Source organism: Trachemys scripta, chromosome 2, assembly GCF_013100865.1.
Source record: "Trachemys scripta elegans isolate TJP31775 chromosome 2, CAS_Tse_1.0, whole genome shotgun sequence".
Taxonomy (NCBI): Eukaryota; Metazoa; Chordata; order Testudines; family Emydidae; genus Trachemys; species Trachemys scripta.
In genome coordinates, this window is record NC_048299.1 from 20,973,863 (window position 1) to 20,989,579 (window position 15,717).

General features: G+C 38.8%; 1 protein-coding gene across 4 annotated transcripts in view; it reads left to right on the top strand.

Annotated features, from left to right (window-relative positions):
- The window catches only part of DYNC2I1 (dynein 2 intermediate chain 1), a 57,499-nt gene extending 47,608 nt beyond the window's left edge, over positions 1–9,891 (top strand). For 3 of the 4 annotated variants that reach the window (XM_034760020.1, XM_034760021.1, XM_034760022.1), the window contains 6 exons: positions 1,767–1,818; positions 3,321–3,381; positions 3,748–3,847; positions 4,110–4,241; positions 6,333–6,556; positions 7,693–9,891. In XM_034760020.1, coding sequence (XP_034615911.1) covers positions 1,767–1,818; positions 3,321–3,381; positions 3,748–3,847; positions 4,110–4,241; positions 6,333–6,556; positions 7,693–7,864 — 741 coding nt within the window. In that variant the 3' untranslated portion in view covers positions 7,865–9,891. Of the gene's footprint in view, positions 1–1,766; positions 1,819–3,320; positions 3,382–3,747; positions 3,848–4,109; positions 4,242–4,357; positions 4,661–6,332; positions 6,557–7,692 lie in introns of those variants that run through there. The other variant, XM_034760023.1, reaches the window with a different exon arrangement.
- Positions 9,892–15,717: the final 5,826 nt, after the last annotated feature.

Here is a 15,717-nt window from a genome sequence, read left to right on the forward strand (position 1 = left end):
ACATACCAGCTATAGGCTAGAGCTTGTTTCAGCTGACAACTATCTCCATCTATCAGCTGAGGATTGTTGGAACATATCACACTTCAGCTACTCTTCCTCCTTGCCCTGACATGCTCCCTGTGCCAAGGTCTCTGGGGTGCGTAGTATAGGAACTGGCTCTGCTAGCTGCCTACCCACTGGTGACTGCCTCACACCAGGGAATCCCCAGCAGGGGACTTGAAGCCTCTCTTCTATCCTCCATTTTTCTGCACGAGCAGTGCAAAGGAGCAGGGCAGGGCAAAAAATCCGCACATTGTCATTATAATGTTAGTCTCAGTTCTGATATAGATACTGTAATGCAGCCTGCAGTGACTCAAGTGCATGAATACCAATCTCAGTGCAGAATATTAAAATCCAGGACACAAACCCCAAATTGGTTGTGAGTTCTATACTTAGGGTACGTCTATACTACCCGCAATGTATCGGGGATCTAAACGCGATAAATCGATCCCCGAATCGATGCCTGTACTCCACCTTGGCATTAGGAGTAAGCGGAGTCGACGGGGGAGCCACGGCAGTTGACTCACCACCATGAGGATGGCCATGTAAGTCGAACTAAGATACTTCGACTTCAGCTATGTGAATAGCGTAGCTGAAGTTGCATATCTTAGTTCGAACCCCCCCACTAGTGTAGCCCAGGCCTTAGATTTCACCAACCAATTATCAAATGTAAATTCTTGAGGCGCTATAACAGCTTTAACATGGAGTCATAGACAATCCCCTTGGGTACTCTGATCTGTCTTACCAATCAGGTGAGCCTACCTTTGTGATAGATGATCCCTTCTACGAAGAATCACAGCAATATTCAGATTTTTCTCCCAGTCCCAAAGGACCAGTCACTTTCCCCAGGTCAGTTGCACCTTACATCTCAGACCAAAGACAATTTTATAGGAAGATGTATTAAATAGGAAAAGGAAACAAGAGAGTAATTTACCAGTTTAAAACAGGTAAACATATATACACATGAGTTACAATCTTAAGTTTCAAAAGGTAATAGAAGCGTCTATAATCAGCAAGCTCCATATGTCCTTTAGAGCTAACCCAGACTAAGCAGCTGAGGATCTCTTGATTATCCCTAGAAACAGTTGGCCCTCCAAAGTCCAAACAGCATAGAGGTACCTTATTCCTTTTGTTTGGGGTTTTTAATTCCCCTCCTGCCAAGTGCTCCGAGCTGCAAACTGAGTTGATGGGAGGAATCAACTTGCATGATTCATCTTCATGGGCAGGGTGGAAGAGAGCAGAACAACAAACGTCTTTTGTCCTCTTTAATATCCCACAATAGTCTGTCTGATATTGATGGACCTTTCCTGTTGGAAAGGATGTAACACCTTCTGTTGAAGAGAAGCCCTTCACACTAATTAATGTCTCTCCCATGTCTGGTGATTTACACAGAGGCTCACAATACAACCACTCAACTATTACCTTACAATATGGAATACAGACGTTATAAGTGAGATGAATGCATGCAGCAATTCACAAGCATTCAATAAAGTTTAAACACTAAACACGTTCTTATAGTTCTAATACTTATACTAACACACAGGTGAGCCAGACTGATTCCAGTTATATATTTGACAGTATTCAGTTGAGACATAGGGACTTCCGCATGAGCTAGTACTAGATGCTCAGGGATGCTTACACAGAGCAGTGACAGGGAACCTAGAATGTCAATGTAGGTTTTCTTAGTATTCAATATTTGCTCATTTTGATTCATTGTCCTTTTTTAGGTAGCAGTTGAATTACAAAAAGTGGATTTGGCTGGTTCACAAAGTGATTTAGGTAAGTACTGTACATGAGAGGAACAATTAATAAAGCAATCTGTTTTTGAGTGGAAGGGAGAAAGAGGTCATTGGGAGGGCAGTTCAGTCAGTGAGGGAACACTCCGGGAATTTGTAGGAAGACGAGAGCGCTAGTGCCCTTTTGCGTTTATGCAGAATCTGGATCCGAATTTGGGTTTATATATTGTGTTTTGGGAGCTCTCTCATCCCTGCTATCAGAACAGCCATCCCCTTACTGCCCTGCCAGCTCTTCCCTTCAGGGGCACCTTATTTCTTACACTTTTCTCAAGCTCTCTGGCAGTTCTTCCTTCATCATCACTGGAATAGATATCCTCATCAATCCACCCACTCTTTCTTTAGTAACTTCACTTCCAAAGCAGCCCACATTTGCATTCTTATAACTGTCTCAGAAACTCTCCTTTGGGGCTGAAACTTGCTCTATTTGGTTTCAGACCAAAGATCACATTTTCCTCCCAAAATTGAACAAGATACATTCAGCCATTTTCAGGTTATCTGAAAATACACATTCTCCACTTTGAATAAATTAGGACTTATGTTTATCGATAGCTTAAAAAAGGCTGAATTTTTAAAACTGTATCATTTATATGTCCCTTGTACTCAGTAAGGACTAATCATCTGGTAAGTCTGAAAAAATAAACAACCCCAACCTGTTTAAAAACACTACATTTAAAAATAAATCTATAAGCTTTATAATAATAAAACTATGCTTCTGCACAGCTGCAGTAAAAATGTGGATGAAGTTTTTAGTTTCATAAGCTGCTATAGGACTGTGGAGCTGCGTAATTTGCTGAATCTGGGTATTTTGTGTATCTGTAAATTTGTGCAGTTTAAAAGCCATGGAGTTGTGTCAAACACAGTTGTGCCAGTTCAGCATACCGGCCCCAGCATTTATTTTTCTCTTTGGAATGTTCCTTTACAATAAGAAAAATTCAGTTGCCGGTGCAGTTCTCTTTTAGAATTAATACAGTATGGTAGCAGTGTTCTTGGTAATATTATTACATGTTATCTTTACTGTGTAAGGTGTATTTTGTTACCAATGGTGCTAATGATATAAATGTGTCATTTCCATAATTGGTCTTTGTATAGTAATGTTATGATGTGATATTGCATATTATCAAAAAGAGAAGACCTGTAGAACTAATACAGATGGTAATTCAGTTGAAGTTCTAGAGATTATAATTTTAGAATTAAAATGTCCATTTCTCTCTTTTCCCTTCTTCCTCCCATTTCCAACAATAATTACAACTTTTTAGGATTTGAATTCTGTAGCCAATAATGTTTCTCAATAACACATTTCAGCTTGTCTCATCTTTAAGGACAATGCTTTAACTGTGAACTTCCCTATGTTTATTAATTGGAATCTTAATTCTGTTTTAACATAGTTTTTTTTAATACATTCTATTTAATTCAACAATATGTGATTCTTGATATTTTATTGAAATTTGAGGCCCTGGTTTAAAGAATAATTATTTATCATTTCAGGTTTAATTCCAGGGGGGAAAGTAAAGTTAGTACATAGCTCTACTGTTCAGTTGAATAGCAGGTAAGAATACAGTATTTATCCATTAAATTGTGTATTTATAACTCATTGAGTTAATTCTCCCCTGGAACTGGGCACGTTATTGTTATCTAATATATATTGGTCAGGATTTTCAATAGTTCTCTTTTGCCAGAGATGTCCATTAACATGTTAAAATATGGAAGACCTTCCAGTTTAAAATTTTTACATTCTGCCTCTTACTGTGCATAGATAGATGAATGTGGCCAAGTGTTTAAAACAAATATTTAACACTCAGAACCAACACTACCTTCTAGTTGTTGTAGTCACAGGATGCAGTATATACTTGCATTGCTTTGGGAGAACAGTTCCTGGTTATTTATATTATCTTTTTCATTTGCATTTCCTCAGCCTTTTCCCAAAAGATATCCTATGCCTGAGGACACCTCAAACACTGAATATTAAGTTTCTGCCTTCTAATCCTAATCATTTCATTGTCGGAACAGACATTGTGAGTAACGTTCTAAATTTCATTGCATTATTCTCTCCTCTCCAATTACTGTAATGATAAAGCTGTATATTGTCTTTGGAATTATATGGGCACTACATATATAAATATTTACTGTTTGATATTATTAAAAATAGTTTTATTCTAATTAGTACTGACCTTTAAGTGTAGCAGCTCTATGTAAATTGCCATACATAGGTTTTTATTTAATATTAATGCTGATGATACAAATGATTTGTTTTTGTTTTGTTTCTTTTATTAACAGGGTGTGGTAAGTCATGGTGCAAGACATGATTTAAGAGTACCTCCAAAGCTGTTCAAACCCCAGCAGGGTGGACCAAGATCAATAAGAGCTAATGCAGTTGATTTCTCCCCTTTTGGAAAGCCAATATTTTTGGTATGGAAGGTTTTTTTTTCTAACAATAGTTTAATTTTAAATTATTTGGGGTGGGGAATTTCTAAGAGTTCTAACTTGACACATGTAATAACACTCAATTTACATTCCCAATTCAGAACCTTCTTGAGAGGTGGCAAACAAGTATTGTATATTACTGATTGAACTCATTATATGCTGAGAGATAAAGCAGCTGGCTTGCAGAAACAGAGTGACAATCCCAGCACAGCTGATTATCCTTAGAATGTATTGTCCACTCTCATTAAGACGAGGACCATTGTTAGTTTGTAGGTGTATCATGAACTAGGTAACCTGTTTCTGCACTCTTATCTTATCCCATACCTCAGTCTGGGTTGTTTCCCTTTTGTAGATAGCATGGACACATGCACAAAAATTATCTGTCTCTTGTGAAAGTTTACTCAACACTAAATAATTACATTTAAAATGATTACAATAGGATTTCATGTCTAGTTATCCAGATACTTAATTATGTTTGAACTACTATATGATAATGTCATATCTGCCCTGATTTACATCACTTCAGTGGGATTGCACAGATTGTAGATCAGGCTGATATTTGGCCAACAAACATACACATTCTGTACTGCTTCTGCCCAGAACCAGAACTGACGTTCTTACTCCATGGGATTTTCCGCCTTTGTCTGGGATAAATTTGGTCAGATTCAGACTGTATTCTCCAAATCTATAAATATAGAGTAATTTTGGATGAAAGCAAATGCAAAATGAAACCTGCTTTAATTTTAGCTGATTTAGCTCATTGTGGTACTGGAAGTACTATGAGATCTTTAGCCTGTAACTTGTTAGATGGACCTGTGGCTAGTAAAAGCACATACAGGGGTGGGGAGAAAAAGGGATTTGGACCTTTATTGGGAGATATTAATATTACTTCCATAAAAAAGCAGTTAATCCTTTTTTTTAGAAACCATTTGTGGCATGGACAATTACCATTCCATACCTATCCTTCCTTATTTGGGAAAGGTTATTGTGGCCGTTGTGGCAAAGCAGCTGGAGTCATTTGACTTCCTTCACACCGTTCAGACCAACGTTAGGCTTGTATGTGGTCTGAGGACTATGCTGGACGCATCAGTCCATCTCATAAGAGTGGACAAGGATGGACATGCTGATTCTTTTTGATTTGTCAATAACTTTGAATATTGCTGACCTGAGGTTCTCATGGACACTAGCAAGAACAGAGTTATATTTTATGAGACCTGTTCCTTCCTGTTGGAGAAAACCCACAGTGAGAATCATCTGTTCTAAGGGCGTTATCCTCCAGAATACAGCACATTTCTATTCTTTCTCCCCTCTTCTACAATGTGTATGTGAGGAAATGAAGAAGATAGTAGATGGCTTGGCAGAATCAGACCTTAAGGACCGAATTCATGCACACCTTCAATAATGAGACACATATCCCTTTCATCACTTCCTTCAGATACTTTGTTCTATCCATCAGCGTTACCATTGACTTGTCTAGAATAAGCTTTAGCCAGTTTGCTATAATCCAGACAGCTAAGATAGCGAAGGCATCAAACTACTCATGTTTAATGAAAGCAACAGAGTTGAATGTCACCCATATATTTATGGTAAGATGGTCAGAGAAGTCAGGCCAAGCTCCTATTGACTTCAATAGTGCAGGATCAAGGCCTTAGTGAGATTTGCAATCTGGGGGTCCATTTGAATCCTTGGTTACTTCTGTGGCTCAGTAGAAGCAGCCAGGAGAGTTATTTTGTCTGTATCTTGCTAGGAGGTTGCAGATTTTCCTATTGATGTAGATTTCATCCCAGTATGTCTTTGTGACCTCCAGATTGAGATATTGCAGTATGCTCTGTATGGTGTTACCACTGAAACTTGAAACCATACCAAAAATTAAAAATTGGGTAATTCCTGATATCCACACACTGAAGTATTATAGTGACACATAAATCAGATAACTGGGTTTTTATTCTAAAGAACAAAGCCAAATACAGTATAGTTGAACAACATAACTGACCTTTTCAACAATAGGATTGTAACTTCAATTTTAATTAGTTTGTTTCTTTCCCAGATAAGATTTTTCTTTGTGTTGCTGTACAGGTTGGATGTTCAGATGGAAGTATTAGATTGCACCAAATGACTTCAGAGCATCCCCTCATACAGTGGAATGACAGCACAAATGGCCAGCCAGTTATTACCCTCCAGTGGGCTCTCACAAGACCTGCTGTGTTTTTTGTCCTGGATGCATCATCTACAGTTTACATTTGGGATCTACTGGAAAACGACTTGTGTCCTGTAGCCAAACAAATTATCCAGTCCGATAAGTGAGTAAATTAAATGACGTTTGCTTTTTCTTGCTGTTATAAGATGGCAACATTACACTGAATCTGTCTTTTTGTTAAAGTTTTTTTTTTTTTGCTTATCTTTACACCTCCATTAGAGCATGAATTTGTTATTGCTGTCAGCGAGAAACTTGCGTTATGCCTGATTTTTATTTACACAAAAAACTTTTTTTTTTACCAGTTCTGGCAGTGGAAAGAGGCCTCACAGTGAGTGACTCTTTACAGTGGAGTGACCACTCCAAGGTCCTTTAACACTGTCAGGGAAGAGTAAAATGGTCTCAGTGTAATTCACAACAAGGCACAGTGTCAACAATGGGAATTCTCTGCATGGAGCCGATGCAGCATCAAGCTGTTGTAGATGGTCAAATTCTGTTCCTATTTAAGTCAACTGGATTACTCATATGCTTAAAATTAAGCATATGCTTAAATGTTTTGCTGACTCAGGGCTAGAACAGTCAGCACCTTACAGGATCAATCCCCAAGAAGACAGGGAAAATATGAAGAGTTGAAGAGAGGGATGCTATTAAAATGCATACATATATACATCTTTAAAATATATATAGAAATAAATTACGATTATTTTTCCTGAGTGGGAACAGGAAACTTTTACTTCTCTGCCCTTACTTTTAAATATTGCTTTGTACAAAGTAACTCAGCCTGATAAGAATCTGGCTAGGATTGCTGGCTCATGTAAGATTTTGGGAAAAATCAGTATCAAATAAACATAATTTTTAAAAGCTGCTACAATTATTTTTGAAGTTTTGTACAATAATAGCTATTTTACTTGAACTAATGTTTAAAGCATGATTAGACATTTGATCACATGGAGGCTGTACACCAAGGTGGAAATTTCCCCTTAAAATATATGTATATGAATGATTGCAGCTGATTGGTCATTTTCTTGTTGCTTGTCTTAGTATAATATTTTTCTCTACATTTCCATTTCTGGCATTTTACCTGTTTTTTTGGCAGATAATTCAGTTAATTATAATTTCCTATTAGAAAGCTTTTGAAGTCCCCAGTCCACATTGGGGGGTTGATAAACAAACAGGTTTCAAGGGTTTCCATTTTCATTCATTTTGTCTCAATTTAAAAAAACCCTCCTCTTTTGCTTTCAGGGTTATGACTATGGTTGTATTGGGTGAACCGGAAAAAACAAATGGTCTGCTGGGGATCGCATTGGCCAAACAATCTGGAATAATAGACATTCAGTATGTAAAGAAGAGGTGGGCATTACCTCAGCCAGAAGAGTCAGAAAAACTACAGTTGCTCTTGCAACAATCCTTATAAAGCAGAGAAATTGTTTTTTCTGCGTGTACAAATATGGCTGGCTATATTTAGAATTTTTGATTTGATTACTGTAATAAAAAGATTTATAATTTAAGAGCTTTTGCATTTGTATATATATTGTATATATTTTACAAGAATGTCAATACAGTATTTCAACAGAAGATACAATATTTTTGTTAATTATAAAAATGACAGAACAAAGCTTGGTAATATTGTACCTGAAGGAAGATAGATTGCAGATGTAAATGTAAATGTATTTTACTGAAAAGTATCTATAAATGTTCACAATTCCAGGTTGTGAATATATATAGATACTTTTCAGTAAAAAAATGAAATTATATTCCTATAAAATGTGATATGCTGCATCTCAATATTGCACTTTGAAGCAAACTATATCCTACGTATAAAGTTAAATGTATGCTTTTCTGTAACGTAAAAGGCTGTTGCCATGTTCAGGTTACCTTTGGAACTTTCTCAACCTCTTCACAGCTGTCATTTGTGCATAGGCTAAACCATAACCCGACATGGAAATACTTGTGTAAAGACCAGAAAACCACACCGGGTTACCTTTGTTGAGTGTCCTCTGCATTCTCTTATTCTGGGTGGGGTTTGTCCGTAGCAGAAGAAATGAGGCATCCTTCCCTCAAACCCTGTGGAACCCCAATATCTGCTGGGTTTGCAAGACTATCCACAAGGAGGCCCTATGCCTCTGCACTGATTCTGGGCATCCTTCATCTCCGTTCATGCTCCCTGCCAGCGTGACTTTGTCAGGGACTCCTCAAGTGGCACAGAACCTTTGGGTCCCTTGTTATAGATATTCCCAGCATGCATGGGGCTCTGCAGAAGAACTAATTCAGCCCCAGGTTGTATTAACTTGCCTATGGAATGTCTGCTGGGAGATATGGCTCTCTCCCAATCCTTCCCCTCTCATTCTCACCTCCTCTTTATTGGTGGATCCTTACATCTGCATTGAGCTCTCCAAGAATTCCAGAATGGGGAGACTGCAACCGTGGAGACATGGGGGTTAGACTAGATGACCCTTGTGGTCTCTTCTAGTCCTTTGATTCTGTGTCCATTTGCACCAATTTAGAATCCTTTACACATCAGTAAATAGTCATAAGTAGGTCTAAGGGAGTCTGATTGTAAAATAATCTGATTTAAACTATCTCATCCATCTCTTCTGACTTTGGCCCTAAGAATTTGCAAAAATAATTGCTAGTCATTAAATAGGTCCCTTAGCTAAGAGCCTCATACGCATGCTTAGAACGTGCTGACCTTATGTTTTCTGTTTTTTCCAAACTTTGCAAATAATCTGCTTATTCCATTTACCAAAAATGCAAGTGTTCTTTGGACTAATGGAATATTCAATGTTTTCCATCATAAACTAAATGATATTTACCTGTTTATTGCTATATTTAAATAATTCTAAAATAATTATCAAATTCTCTATATTGAGAGGAGGATAGATTTGTCTTTAATAATTGGTTTTATTGTCCTATTCTAATTTTGGGCTGGAGTTGTTGAACCTTTGGGGTGAGACTCGCTATGGAAACCTTGAACACAAAAGTAATATGTTTGGAAAAGGTATAAGCTACTGAAAAAATGAGGTTTGGATGGAAATTGTACCTCACTGTTGCTCAAGAACTGATTGTCCCTCCTTTAGAATAATAGTAACACCTAGTTCTTATTTAATGTTTTTCATCAGTAGATCTCAAAGCACTTACCAATATTTAATGTATTATCCTCACAACACCACTGTGAAGTAGGGAAGTGCTTTTATCTCCATTTTACAGATGGAGAACTGAGGCACAGAGAGGCAAAGTGACTTGCCCAAGGTCATGCAGGATAGCTGTGGCAGAGCAGAGAATTGATCGCTGGTCTCTCCAGTCCTAGGCTAATGCCCTAACCACTGTATCCTTCCTCCCTAATAGTAAGAATCCAGTACAGATTTTAGTGTCTCCTTCTAACAGAGGCTGAAATAGTTTTTAGGTTCTAACTCACTTTCACAAGAGAAAAAAAAAAGTGTTTACAATGTCTTGTCATTTTAAATGAGTAAACTCAAACTGGCCACATGGTGGTGCCAAACCCTTAGCAGTAAAAATGGGTATAAATGATACACAGTGTTATGAGAACAGATTTGTTTCTAGGCATCTAGATTTAATTAAACTTTTCACTTTCCTTGAAAATAGTAGCTGGAACCCAGAAAGACTGAAGAAATGCTGGAGTGCCAAACTCGTTAGAGAAATCATTGACACTGTGGTTCCCCTGGTCAGTCATCTATTCTCACCTGTCCTCATATGTTCTCATTCCCCACAATGGGGAAATTGGAAAGCACGAGGTAGTCTTCTACTGTCCTGACCCATCCCTGGATTTCTCTCTACCATTTGAAAACAAAATTGCATTAACTATGTAAGTGTTTCTGAGAAAAAGGAGGATAAAATAATATTCCTGATACCTGTGAATACAGACAGTGGTGAGGATCAAGAACTAGTTTCTTTGCACTCTGTTTGGATAGGGTCTTCTTGTCAACCTAACTGTCGTGATTGAAGCATGGAGCCCCACCTGTGGCACTTTGAAAGTTCTGAGATTTTTGGAAGCAATCTTATGAGTCTGAGAAATCCTGCAAAATCTTGAGTTTCGGCCAAAAATCTGATGTTGGAGGATAACTCTGAAGATCAGTGACTGAAATCTTTTAACATTACCTTCCTTAGTTTCAGGAATCAGGACAAAGAACAGTGCTCCTGGTATTGAGGTAGAAAACCATGACTGTCGAGTTGCAAGGCAAACGAAATCACCTAAGGCCAAAATTTTCAAATGTAGGTACCTAAATTCATATGTAAGCACCTAAATAGAAACACCCTGATTTTTAGAGGTGTTGAGAACTTTAATCCCTCAGTAACTTCTCATTGCAGTCTTACACCTTAGACACCCTCCCTTTTCCCCCCCACCCCCCGGCCACTGCAAAACTACCACATTTAATCTTACTTGTGAAAAAATTGCTGTGGCTCAACAGTATTGGATGTTTACTTTTCCCCATGTATGAACAGAATAATACATGTTAGGAAACTGGGTATTAAGGCTTGTAGATACCAACACTGCCAACCATTGTTGTTAACATCAAGCAAGGAAAAAAAAGTTTCACCACCACCATATTTCACAAATGTCCTTACTCTGTGTTGTTTAAACATAACAGTAGAACGAGGTCTTGAGAAGGGATATGAACAAGAAGAGCATGAAGTAGCTTAATGGTCTAGTTCAGGGAGGGTGTTCCATGCATAAGAACTTGCCATGCTATAGCAAACCAAAGCGCCATCTAATCCACCATCATGCTTCCAATGATTGTCAAAGGAGTTTTGTCATTGGCATCAGTGGAGCCAGGAGCTCACCCAGGATGTTTAGAGGAAAGCAACAGTGCCCCTGGCCAACTGTCAATGCTATATCTTGAGGGAAAGACTCCTTACCCCTTTCATTCTTTAATCAAATATTTCATGTCTCTTATTTTTACTTGCTCCTTTAACAGATCTCGTGTACATATGTTCTTTACTCAAAAGCTAAAAATTACTGTTGTGCAACCTTTAAAACAACCCAAGATGTATTTTATTATATGTATGTTATTAATTTCACACTTGGGCAATTTTGTATATTATTGTATGTACGATTAATATCCTCTGTGATTAAAATAAATAAATTGTTTCATTTCTACTTAGTAGAAAACTATCATTTAAAAATTGTATCAAAGTCTGAATGCTATTCATCTGTGTAAAACTTGCATAAAATGTTACATTCTGCTTTCAAACCAGCAACTCCCAGCCAGCAGGGCTTGAAAATAAAAATATGCTAAATTGCCACTGATAGACAGAATTTACATTTTTGGACAGGGCCTCTGCTTTTATTTTTCTCTCTGAGAACATACTTGAAAAGCTTTCTACATAACATAAACATTGATGATATTTCCATTGTATTATCTCATCCTAGAGATGGGAAACTGAAAGGGAGTTTTCAGAAGCTGGGATAATAAGATGATATGAGGAAGAATAACTCTAAAATCCTTCCAGATCTGTGGATGCTTCATGTCAGGTTTCTGAAAAATAGTTTGGAAACAATTTTATCAATTTGTCATACTGGTTTTGGAGAAAGGATTGGGAGAACAAGAAAAGAATGGTACTCTCATTTTTATGTTGGAATAGAATACTGGGGTAAAGGTGACCCTCATACTCTACTATAATCTGGGTTTTCAGTGTAATTTATATATATTTATTTCCAATATATGTTTTAAATGGATTTTAAGCCTTTATGTAAAGTGGTAATTAGTAATGATAACTGTCATAAAGTTAAAACGTTTAAAATTGTAGTGTTTTGTCTCTTCTGTAGCAATGAAGTAATTGTCTACTAATTAGACAACTATCAGAATAACTTTTTAATTAACATTTCTTTCTAAAGACTGATGATCGCTTTTTTGAGATGGGTCAAAGAAGAAGAGTTTGTATTCGGGTTACGTTTAGGGACTGGCTGAAATGTGGTCCTTTGACATTGATTGAGGAAGGGTTGTTTGAATCTGGAGTGGGGCTAGGGTAGGGTTTATTTCGGCTAGGGGCTGGCCAGAATATATTGTGCGCAATAGCATACCTTTTTGGGGAGATTATGAAAATACTGCAGTTGGGAGCAATGGAGTAGCTTGTGTGCATACACATTTCTGATTGCTAGATCCACTCCTGGATTAGGCACATTGAAATATTATGCATAAACAGATTTGTTTTTTATTGGCCTTTGTGAACATACCCAACTCAAGACATGGACCAGAACGACCCAATTTATAGCTCATTTTGAAAAAACAAATATTTCCCCTTGTAACATTAGTTCCTGAAGTATGCAGAGATGACACAGACACAGCAATGAGAATTCTGTCCCCAACTTCGTAATTTAGGCATTTTAGTAGGCTCTTAATTTAGTATGTAGGTGCACAGATGCTGATTTTATATATTAAGTGGTGGTTTGGGTATCTCAATGTAACATTTGTGTGTCCTGTTTAGGCACCTCTGTGTGAACACTGAGCTGCCTGTGAAGTTGGAATTCTTTCTTTTCCTTCATCTTGTTATGATGGGTGAAATAGCTCACAGGGGCTATTTAAATCTGGATACTTTTTCTATTTATGGTTATTTATCAATTCTTGGAGATCACTGTGCCTCTCAACAGGGCTGCAGGTTTTTCTTCCTACCACTCATCCTCTTATTTAATATAATTCCAGAAGTTAGAGATGGAAGAGTGGAGGGCTGCTCAAGGAAGGTAAGGTGAATTTGCCCACCCTGTTCTGAGACAAGAAATATAAGCTCTACTTGTCGCTGTAAATTGGCTCTGAGATCATCTTTACAATGTCACCAACCCCCTCTTGGAAAAGGAAAAAGAAAATGGTTATTAGGTAGTTTGTGTCTGTTAGTGCAGCATTGTTCCCTTTGCTACATTCGCCCATGTTTTGTATTATTTGGCATTCTTTACATAGTTAAAACCAAAGTGGTGCTGTTCACACAGAATAATAATGATACTAATATCCCATAGGATGTTACTTATAGTAATGATAATAATGACAACAAACACAATCAAGCAAAAACCCCAACCGTGTAAATTATGGAAATTGTACTTCTGATTACCTTTTCAGAGAGCTGAGCCTGTGGGCAAGTGCTTACAAAAGCGCTGCAGTAATGAGAATAATCAAATGGTCCTTAAATAGATGCACAACATTAACTATTTGCTTAATAAATCAGGACAGAGTATTCATATACAAATACAGATGGACTATGGCTGTGGGAAGGATGCTAGCCTGCCCAAGTTTTCCATAAGCTTTCCCAGGTTGGGAAGGCAACCAATAGTGGGACACATATGATGCCTACCTTTTCTTTGTACTGCTAGCCTTACTACCCACCCTGTAGTAGTAAGTAGGTGACATCTTTAGCTAATCAAATCACCTGGAATCTTGAACTATTTAAAGTGTTTTGATTGCTGGTACTGGAACGTGAAGTTCTCTGTTTATCTTCAGAACAGGTACTGCATGGTCAGTGACAATGCAAGCTGCCAAACACCATCTTACCCATATATGATTGTAAATATACAAAGACATCTCAGTCCATAATGAAAGCATCAGTTCCTATCTCAGGGCCTGATGCAAAGCCCACTGCAGTCAATGGAAGATTTTCCATTAACTTCCATAGGCTTAGGCACAGAACACTGAATAGAAAATCATCTCTCCCTCTGCCTCAGCCCTTTGCTCCTATTCCCCCACTCTCTCTCACTTTCATAAACTATATTGTTTTTTTTCTGGGCTAGTCAAGATGCATGCCTGACTGATGCCAGCAATTTTAACTCGCGTGGGATATAAAAGCACTCATTCCATTTTCAATAATTTAAGGCATTTTTGAACAGGAAAAATGTCCCTATATTTGTGCTGAAGCAAATAATTTATAACCTACCGAAAATACTCTAGATTCATTGAATTATACAAAATGAAATGTTGATCAGAGCACTCTGATGTGTATAAAAGCAACTTCTAGCTGATGACAACAATGAACACTGGCCTTTTTGGCTCAGTCATCTGGGGTTGTGTGTATGGGTCATTAACGGCCCTCATTTTGAGGCTGCAGGCAGCGGTGTTCTGCGCTGGAGCTAGGAACCCAGCCCATGAAGAAAAGTTGGTCTTATGGTTAGGTTAAGGCACTGGACTGAGGCCCAGATGATCTAGATTAAAATTCCAGATCTGCCACAGACTTCATGTGTGATCTTGAGCAAGTATTTCCTCTTAATCTCTGTACTTCAGTCCCCCATCTGTACATTGGGGATATTTCCTTTCATTTTTTGGCTGACTGGTCTATTTAGATGGCAAACACTTTGGAGCAGGGTCCATCCTTTACTATGTCTTTATTGAGTGCCTAGCCCAGATCAGCTCCAGGGTCAAACATTCCATTTATGAAAGATCAAATGGCCATGATCAATGGTTTGAGGCGGATTCTTGGCCTTGTCCCACTTTCTGTGCACTTCTCAGCAAGCACAAAGGGCATGAAAACCATCTGCAATTCCGCTGCTGAGGATTCTCCAGCAGACATGGCTATGACATCATTGGCTCCTGTCCTCCCTTCCTACAGCCCCTGGTACAGGAAGCATGGTGGCAGGTTATGGCAGGAGCAGATTGTGCTCTGGCTATCCCCAGCTGACATTTGGCTTCCAGGGAATGGTTGCCAGATTGAACAGATTAGAGCAGGCCAGGGCAAACCTGATGGATCAGAGAACTGTAACAGGTTATTGGTTTTTCCTTTTCACCTCTGCTGGACTGCCCTGGGAGGCTGTATGAGGGACGGGATCCATCCTTTGCTAAACACTTCTCAGGAGCCAGTCAAGCTCCTATCCTGCTCTCCCTGGGGTTTCTACAGCCCAGCAGGTAAACAGGGAATGGAGCAGTCAGAGTTACTTTCTCCTGCTTTCCACACAATGTGGCAATTACCTAGTGGACACACTGCTAAGCAGCTGTGGCAGGGTGGGGCAGGCTCAGAGCACTTCCAGCTCCCATCAGAGCTACTTCAGGACTGCAGGGGAACTGTGGGACACAGTTGGGAAGACATCTTCCTGCTCCTGCAGGGGCTACATTTTCAATTCATAATGAGATGCACGTTTTCTAGGGTTACCATACGTCCGGATTTTCCCGGACATGTCCGGCTTTTGGGGGCTCAAATCCCCGTCCGGGGGGAAATCCCCAAAAGCCGGGCATGTCCGGGAAAATCGGGAGGGGCTCGATGGTGCTCGGCCGGGGCCGGCGGTGTGGGGCCGGTGCGGGGCCGGGGGCATGGTGCCGGGCCGGGAACCAGGGGCGC